General features: G+C 43.9%; 2 protein-coding genes across 2 annotated transcripts; both read right to left on the bottom strand.

The window, feature by feature from the left end:
* Positions 1–394: 394 nt before the first annotated feature.
* Positions 395–1,399, bottom strand: LOC106569648 (putative G-protein coupled receptor 148). The gene has a single exon (XM_014141207.3). The coding sequence runs from the start codon at positions 1,397–1,399 to the stop codon at positions 395–397; it is 1,005 nt and encodes a 334-aa protein (XP_013996682.1).
* Positions 1,400–4,680: 3,281 nt separating this feature from the next.
* On the bottom strand, positions 4,681–9,190 carry mterf4 (mitochondrial transcription termination factor 4). Its single transcript, XM_014141206.3, has 4 exons — positions 9,057–9,190; positions 8,283–8,718; positions 7,715–7,899; positions 4,681–5,167 (listed from the first exon to the last, which is right to left on the bottom strand). Exons 1-4 carry the CDS (start codon positions 9,081–9,083, stop codon positions 4,787–4,789), a joined length of 1,029 nt encoding a protein of 342 aa, XP_013996681.3. The 5' UTR covers positions 9,084–9,190; the 3' UTR covers positions 4,681–4,786.
* Between the last annotated feature and the right edge of the window lie 690 nt (positions 9,191–9,880).

Genomic DNA, 9,880 nt, shown 5'->3' on the forward strand with positions numbered 1-9,880 from the left:
TCATATGCAAAGTTCTGGAGTACAAAGCCAAAACAACAACAAAAAATTTGTCATTGTCCCAATACTTTTGGAGCTCACTGTATATGCATTGACACATGGAATAGCGAAGGGCTAGCGTTATTGGCTAAGACAGAGAAATAGCTTGGCAATAGTACCAATTAAATGAAAAAAGGTTAAAAAGTTAAGCAATTAATGTTTTTGTCTTAAAAAGTTATGGTCTTTTCAAGGCAGCTTTGGGGTTGGAGAATGATTTTGCACATGGCAAACCGTGGGTCACAAGAGAACATAGTGGGCTTCATTAGGTAAAAATACACTCTCACAAGAATCTCTTTTAAACAAACCCTCGGCCCTCTCATTTCTCTTTATGGGGTTGTGAGTGTGTGGGTCTTTATTTCTAGGCCACAGTGACCTGACTGAGCCTCCTGCGTCGGTGCAACACTGCCAGCAGAGTATCAGAGATATCCCTATACCATAGACCATACAGGTAGGGAGCACAGGCCCTGGGCAGTAGCATCAGCATACACATATTGACAGTGTTGATCCACACGCGGATATCCTGGCTGACCTCCTGGCGCTGGTACAGAACCAGCTCCACAGTGAAGACCAGGCCCGGGCTGAAGTAGAGCAGGAGCAGAACCCCGTGGGCCAAGAGGGTGACCCGGGCCCGGGAGTAGCGGCTCTGCCAGATGCCCTGGGTCTTGGTGACCCAGTAGAGACGGCCGTAACAATACAGGATGAGCAGCGTGCAGACAACGGCTCCCATGGTGAAGTAGATGTGAACGCCCACCATCATCTCACTGCCCATCTTGCCTATGGAGATGAGAATGAGACACACCTCTGACCTCTGTGGGGCGTTGTCCTCCATCACCTCCATGACAATGACCAGGGAGAGGGGGTACATGGCGGCTAACAGCCAGACCCCGACTAGGATCTTTCGGGTACGGGCCGGGGGGAGCAGATCGTGGTAGTGGAGTGGCCAACGTACCGCCACGTATGTATCCACCACCTTTAGTGTGACGGTCAGCACAGCACAGCAATACGCCACGGCGGTCACTGCCGAAACCAGCTCACAGAGTACCCTCAGCATGGCTACCCCCAAAGTATTACAGACTACAGTAACAAGGTTGAGGGAGAGGAAGAGCATGTCTGCGGCCAGGGTGTTAGCCAGGAGGAGGTAGCGGGTCTCCTGGCGCAGGGAACGGGAGAAGAGGATGCAGGCCAGGAGGATGGGGTTGGCCAGCAGGGTGGCCAGGGTCAGGAGGGAGGCAGGGATCAGGAAGAGCTCCAGGTGCCAGCGCTGCAGACTGTCATACCACTGGTGTGAACTGTTGGCCATGGCTGCCTTGTTCTCTGATAGAACCATCTGGAACTGTGTGGTTAGATGCTGGGTCGTATTCATTACTGCACAGTGTAGCAAAACGTTTTGCAATGGAAAACGAAAACAAGTGTTACTTAATGGACAAGATCAGGTAGTTCCTCCGTTTCAGTCCGTTCTCCTCCGTTTGGTGCCAAGTGAATACGACCCTGTGGATTCCCCTCTTGCTACCTGTGGATTGAAACAGACAGTACTATAACTCTGTGGACGGGTGCAGGACGCCTTTCCTAAAGATGGTCCTTTCTTTCTGTGGCAAATCAGACGGACTGAAACAATGGTAAAAAACGTAATCTAAAGTTAGAGCGGGCCTAGCCTTTTACCAGTGATTTAGAACCTAATACATTTTATTATGAAGGGTATACAATTGATGTATCTAGATATCAAAAAGGTTGCTAGATCGAATCCCTGAGCTGACAAGGTAAAAATCTGTCGTTCTGCCCCTGAACAAGGCAGTTAACCCACTGTTCCTTGGCCGTTATTGTAAATAAGAATTTGTTCTTAACTGACTTGTCTAGTTAAATAAAGGTTATATAAAATAAAAAATATGGTTATCTCAGTCTTTTTGGCTGTCTAGGAAAGCCTAGATGTTTTCTTACAGTAAGATGGAGCGATTTCAACCCCATTTGACCCTCTATATGACTGTCAGCGTGTACCTTAATTAACAGACTGATTAAAACAAACAGCGGCGTTCATCTGAAGGAGCTTATCTCTGCATTATATGGACACAGGTACTATGATGGAGAGGCTTCAGCAAACTAGTTTATTTCAAGTTATTAGGTAAACATTCTTCAATATAGCAGATAGCTAATATTTCAATGGAAAGTAATCTGCTCTCCCTCCCCCTCCCTCTCTCTCCCCCTCTCTCTCCCTCCCTCCCTCCCTCCTTCCCTCTCTCTCTCCCTCTCTCTCTCCCTCTCCCTCCCTCTCTCTCTCTCTCCCTCCCTCTCCCTCCCTCTCTCTCTCTCTCCCTCTCTCTTTCTCCCTCTCCCTCCCTCCCTCCATCCCTCCCTCCCTCTCTCCCTCCCTCTCTCTCCCTCCCTCTCTCCCTCCCTCCCTCCCTCACGCAGGCAGAGCGAAGATGTCATCTGCTTTGCAATTTACACAAGATATTTAAATGAACGTCAAGATTAATCTCGCATGAATTCAAATTCTAAACCAGTGTCATAATCACAGTCTTGTCTGTGAACTTTGGTGTCTAAATACACAGTTACTATGTTGATTTACAAGGTACGGTTCCACCACCTTTAGTGTGTCAGCACAGCAATAATTTAGGCTACATCATCTGTTCTCCCATCCAGCGCCTACTCTGTTTAGCTTTAGATAGATCAAGAGACATTCAGGGTGGTATGGCTGCTAAATATCCATTATTACTCAACTCATAGCTGCCAGTCATAAAAAATATATATACATTTTGAATGATATAGCAATCTATTTAAAATAGTTGATCAGTTCACACCTTTCTATTGATAATTATTTAGTGACAAATTATCTAACCATTAATATAAATTATGATTTTGACTTTGTCACATCAGACTTCATGCTTTAGCTTCTTAATGCAGTTTTAATCAATAAACTGTATCATTACAAAATAAATGTTCTCCCTTGTCTACAACATGAACACAAAAGGAAAAAGACAGTCAAGTTTAGACACAGCTACACCTATCGACAAGCGTATCGATCAACAAAACCCAGTCAAGTTTACAGACACACACCTATCGCCAAGCGTATCGATCAACCAAAGTCAACGTTTCATTAATGTAACCAGTTCCCGTCAACAATAAATAAAAGTCCAAAGTGATTTTCTTACCTAATTTTCAAAGTAATGGCTGGCATTCATCCATTAGTCTTAATGCTTCTATAAATCAATGATCCAGCGACTGACTGACTGCACCACTTGCCTTATCAGCCCTGATGCACTGTCTGTTGACTCATAGAACATAACACAGGGATGTTTAAAGACATGGCCACTTAGCTGTTTCACAGAGATACGGGCTGCGTCTCATTCCAGGAAAGTATGTATCCTCCACTCCTGCCTTACTCCCCATCACAGATCTGAGAAACATGGTTCGTGTAAGTTTAAGTCAACAGTGCCACTTTCAGTTTCCACCATATTGCTTTCACCCATAAAACCCTATAAGGTTTACCAAGGTTGAAGAGAGGAGGGGAAACAACTTTGTGGAAGGAAATGCAGCCATAGATCATCAGTGAATAGGATCACTCTCCCCCTCTCATCCAGACAGTTGGGACTAAACTAACAGTGCAGGTGTAAGCCATGCCAGTTCAGAGTGTTCTTATCCATTAGCACTCCTGGTGTTGACATCATCTGATCTCATATCCGGAGGGGACAGACACTAATGACTAAGCCGCCATATGCTGCCTGGGGTCATGCCAAACCTGACAGGGAACACTATGGTGCTGGGGCCAACCCTGACAGGGAACACTATGCTGCCTGGGGCCAGGCCAACCCTGACAGGGAACACTATGGTGCTGGGGCCAGGCCAACCCTGACAGGGAACACTATGGTGCTGCAGCCAGGCCAACCCTGACAGGGAACACTATGGTGCTGGGGCCAGGCCGACCCTGACAGGGAACACTATGGTGCTGGGGCCAGGCCGACCCTGACAGGGAACACTATGGTGCTGGGGCCAGGCCGACCCTGACAGGGAACACTATGCTGCCTGGGGCCAGGCCAACCCTGACAGGGAACACTATGGTGCTGGGGCCAGGCCAACCCTGACAGGGAACACTAGGGTGCTGGGGACAGGCCAACCCTGACAGGGAACCCTATGGTGCTGGGGCCAGGCCAACCCTGACAGGGAACACTATGGTGCTGGGGTCAGGCCAACCCTGACAGGGAACACTATGCTGCCTGGGGTCAGGCCAACCCTGACAGGGAACACTATGGTGCTGGGGACAACCCTGACAGGGAACACTATGGTGCGGGGGGCAACCCTGACAGGGAACACTATGGTGCTGGGGCCAGGTCAACCATGACAGGGAGCACTATGGTGCTGGGGCCAGGCCAACCCCGACAGGGAACACTATGGTGCTGGCATCCAAGTGTCCACTTCACTTTACACTAGTGTTGCCATGGATACCTGGACAGGTGAATAAGCGAATAGGCAGTCAGGTGCAGTTTTGAGAATGAGATGAAAGTTGTTGCCATCCCAACAGAACATGTTCATGGGTTTTTACAATTGTGTGTTTGTTCAATGAGCGGAGAGTCATTGATGGCAGACACTGTATTACTAAATGTTCATACAACAGCTCAATAACAGTCAAAATAGTCAAGCAAAGGCCAGCAATCAAAATGGAAATACTTTATTTCATTTTTTTCAAGTGATAAATAGCTAGATCATTTTAAATATCCATTCTGTTTCAGATATCACCGGTTCCTCCCAGTCTTTAGCCTCATTTCTTTCTCCTCTGCCTATAGCCACTTTTCATATCTTCCTCATCTTCATCTTCATCATCATCATCACTGTCAGCTCCCATGTCCCTCTCCTGCTCATCATCCTCCTCCTGCCATTCTCTCGCCATCAGCTTCTGAAACACCTTAAACTCCTCCTGTGTTGCCATGGCGATGTCAGCGAGGTAAGTTTCCTCGGTGACGGCTAGGATGTCTTTGAGTTTGGGGTTGACTATGAGAGTCTGGCCCTTCTTGTCTGGGGTTTGGTACAGTCCCCTGCGCTCCAGGAAGCTGTGTCTGCAGCGTACTTCCTCCAGGGTGACACGGAACAGCTTGGACTTCACCATCTCCGCCTGCTTGACCCCCATGCGGAAGTAAGCGTACTGCCGAGAGGGATGGGGGAAAAAGGTGTAAGAACACAAAGAAAACTAGTGTGAAATGTTCGACATAAAGGACCAACATACTAAAAAACATATGCTTAGTGATCTGCTTAGTGAAGGCATTTGTAGTTTTCTTGCAGCTGGAGCTTTAATTTCTTTACTGTCCCAATAGGGAATTTTGCATTGAGAATCGTATTTTACCATGGCAAAAATGCAGTGGTGTAAAAAGTACCCAATTGTCATACTTGCTTAAAAGTAAAGATACCTTAATAGAAAATGACTCAAGTAAAAGTCACCCAGTAAAATACTACTTGAGTAAAAGTCTTAAAGTATCAAAAGTAAATGTAATTGCTAAAATATACTTAAGTATCAAAAGTAAAAGTATAAATAATTGTACATTTCTTACAGCGTCATTATCTTGTTTTTTAAATTTTATTTACGGCTAGCCAGGGGCACGCTTTTGGGTGTCAGGGAAAATGTATGGAGTAAAAAGTACATAATTTTATTTAGGAATGTAGTGAAGTAAAAGTTGTCAAAAATATAAATAGTAAAGTACAGATTCCCCAAAATACTACTTAAGTAGTACTTTAAAATATTTTTATTGATGTACTTTAGACCACTGCAAAAATGAAAACACGAAGCCAAACTCTAAAAACCTGGATCACAGAGAGTTGGGCCGGTTGTAAACTTTCTCTCTCTGGCCCTTTGCAGTATGGAGAATGGAATGTCTGGGTGTTACAACAGAGAGAGACCTTGCAATACTTTAACATCAAAAGGTTGGAAACAATATTTCTAATGTAAATGGTTGGTGGGGCTCCAAACAACAATCATGTCAAATCAGTTGTTGTTTTGTGATATCATTAAGGGCGGTATAACTAAACAACAGTAACTCCACAAATGTATATGAACCAGTTATCAGATTTCCATCTAAATGTTTTGGAACTTATATGATTAAATATGAAACTATTTGTGAGAAGATGAAATATGATTTAAGCCACCTAAAAGAGATAATTGTTTTTCCTAAGAAACTTTTGCCCAGTAATAACCATGCCCGCGTGAGCACAGACATTGTGGCAACGTGATGGAACCGCCCTCCAAGGCGAGTGCGTAAAAGGACTCCTAATGAAATTGACATTACACCAGTACATTGCCGCGTTGCTACTGGCGTGTAAAATGGTTTAAAACTACTAGACCAGTACATTGTCGGTATGCTACTTGCGTGTAAAATGGTTTAAAACTGCTAGACCAGTAAACGTGCAGTGCGAGCTGAATACGTGACAAATGATCTAAAACTACAAGACCCCTCTGTAACTCGACGAGTGAAGAAGACTAGACTAAGACACCACCTGCAGCTCTGCATGTAAAGTAGTCTAGAACTTTGGCCAAAGACACGAGGAAGATCTTATCAAACGACCATTGGAACGTCTGATGTATCCATCTAACAAACACTTCCAGAACAAAGAAAGCCTACTACTACAACTGTGGACATTGTAACCTCTGGTGGACAACCAGAGACTTTGTCGAACTATTCGTCACAGATGGATCGAGTGGTTTCAACAGAGATGACAGACAGACATCTTGGCGTAAATAAATACATTAAAATTCTTTTCAAATGAGAGGTCGTTCATGTTCAAAGTATTCACATTCCTATGAGCGTATTATTCAACTGTATGTACGATAGTTGAATTCCTTGGTCTCTCCTCCCGCTCTTTCTTTCCCCACCCCTTTCATTGTGTAACAAGCAGTCATATCGGGTTAGTCCACTAGGGACTTTTCATTGCATTATGTTAGTAATCAACGTATTATCTTTCCTGTGTGTGTGTGTTTATGTAATTCTGTGTGATTATTTAGTAAATAAATAATGAAGCCAATTTGTGTATCGCTGAATCATCATTTAGACTAGGGTTCCTGCAAATTTGAAGTCAACGACGTTCAGAATGAGACTGATATGAGGTAATAATAATTCATGGATGACTAATATCATAATGATATGTTATCATACATTCTTGAGTTAATTCGGGAAACGGTAACTCATTAAAAAAACTTTTTCCATGGTGCCCCAAGATTGCTAATGAGTTAATTGTTACATGAATCATTTAATCACGTAATAATTAAACATAGTTCATTGATTTCATGAAATAACCGCCATCCATTAATGATAGCCACATCACAACACTGCTGTATGTAAAATACTGTGTGCTGTAGCCTGGAAAATAAATATATGTGACTCTGGATGACAACATAATGTTTGTTTCCAACATCAGGGCTGTTTTCCTAAAGCAGTTAAATGTGCTATGTGTTTTGTTTCTTTGCCACGATACTAACGAGTATTGCGATAATGGTATTGCCCCGGTCCAATATTTTGGTATCAACCACATCCATATATACCTGCGTCCTCTCTCCTCATCTTCTCAAAACCCATTGGATGAGTGAGTCCCTCCGCTCTGACCTCATCCAATGGGTTTTGAGAACGGGGTGAGAGGAAGACAGTTCAACAAGGATATTAGATGGAGTATCTCCATATAACTCCCATTGAGTGTGACCTCTGACCTGGAACTTGTACTCCAGCTGTCCCAGGTTGTCCTGCACCACGGCTGGAGAGTCTCTGATGATGTCAGTGGCCTGCTGGACCGTGAAGGCACACTTCTCCCTGAGGAACCTGGCCACCGTGTTCACCCTCCTCAGAGGCAGGGTCAGGATCTGGGGGTAGTGGCTCACCACCCGCTGCAGACTTCCTGGAAAGAGACAAACAGGGGTTACAGAGCATCCATGGAAAATGGATGGAAGATGTTATGCACATATACATCCAATGCAGTGGAGGCTGCTGAGGGGAGGAAGACTCATAATAATGGCTGGAATGGAGTGAATGGAATCCAAAACATTGGTTTGATACCATTCCAGCTATTGTTATGAGCCGTCCTCCCCTCAGCAGCCTCCACTAATACAATACCTTTTTGAATATTGTAGATATTCCAAAAAACACACATACATACATATTTAATAACAAATCACTTACATCAGTTAAGCAAAGTATAATTCACAGGCTCTGACCTTCAAATGATAAATTACACTGCACAAGCTGTGAGAATAGAGCGCTAACACAGGTTCATCCTCTCACCTTCAAGCAGCCCTAGTCTCCTCAGGTTGTCCATACGTTGCTGCAGCTGAGTGCCCTTCACGTAAAACAACTCTGGACACTTCTCCAGGACTTTCAGCACACTAGATGGGTTGAGGCCCAGGACGAACAGAGCCATGAGTGTGGAAGAGGCATGTTCACTCTGCCCTCCTCGACCCTTGGTTGCTGCCTCTAAGAGTTGATCTGCCTGCGTGTCTGTGAAGCCCATGTCAAGTAGAGCCCGTATGGATAGCTCCCTGCCCGGCTGCAGTTGGAGCTGTGACAGGTCAGTATGTTGATGCAGGGTGCTAGTCTGGTTGTGGGTGGAACAGAGGAGTCTGCATGTCATGAAACCTCGTTGTCGTACATTGTCACTCCCAAGGATGGTTCTTAGGTTCAGGACAGGGCAGGTTGCATTTCTCAGGGTCCATTGCAGAACCTGCAGAAAATAACATGGTAAAGTAGCAGATGTGTAACTGGAAATGAAAAGAATGGTAGCTCGGTGGTTCACGTTGTAACATACTGTTCAGACAAGGGCTATCAGGTCAGGCATTCAAACCTGTGGTGTCAAAATACATTACTTGACCGAGCTAGCTGTCGAGCGAGCTAGCTAGCTGTCGAGCGAGCTATGTAGTATTGATGTTCAAAACCGTTAAACTGTGAAAGTGTTACTATGGTAAAAAAATATATAACTCCATTAATTCTTCATCATAATTAACATTTACATTGTATCAGCACAAAATCTCTAGAAATAGTTAAAAGTCGATGCCAGCTTACCAGACGTCCGGTTGCTTGAACGCTCATGTTTGGCCGTCTGCAAAATATCTCCCCCTAGACTTGTGCACTAGCATAAGAGACGGTTCCGTCCATAAAAATCAACATTGGTTCTGCCTCCTCCTTTCAAGTTTCACAGTATAATAACAGTGCATTTATACTTGATATGAAAAAGTAAAGCTAGAATCCTCAAATTCAGAGCTATGGATGCTGACCAGCCATGTCAAAAGTATAGTTTTAACCATGTTGAGGGTAAACATTGACATGGTTTACACAAATTGGAGTTAAAGCTTATATTTCATGTTCTGATGGGGTATGACAGTTGAACAAAGCTCATGAGGCGTTTATAACTTTAACAATTTGTATGCATACACACCCCTACACATTTATATGGACAATGAAGCTAAAGCGTTTCATTCCGCTCTATACTCACGCATTTTGGATTTGAAATAAAATGTTTTATATGAGGTGACAGAATGTCATGAGGGTATTTTCATACATGTTTTACTGTTTAGGAATGAAAGCATTTGTGTATCTATTCCCCCCCATTTGAAGGTAACAAGTATTTGGACAAATTCACTGAGTGTATTACATTTAGTATTTGGTCCCAGATTCCTAACACAAAATGACATTAAGTTTGTTAGATGCATTTGCAGTTGGAAGATGCATTTGCATGTAATATAGTCATTGGAGTGACTTATTTTAAAGTGTTTGAATACAGTTACATTAAAATGTGGATGCTACCGTGACTCCAGAAAAATCATGAATGAGCGAGAAAGTTAGACAAATATCATACCCCCAAAAAGGCTAACCTTCCCTGTAATGGT

This window comes from Salmo salar, chromosome 14 (assembly GCF_965601325.2).
Source record: "Salmo salar chromosome 14, fSalSal1, whole genome shotgun sequence".
NCBI lineage: Eukaryota > Metazoa > Chordata > Actinopteri > Salmoniformes > Salmonidae > Salmo > Salmo salar.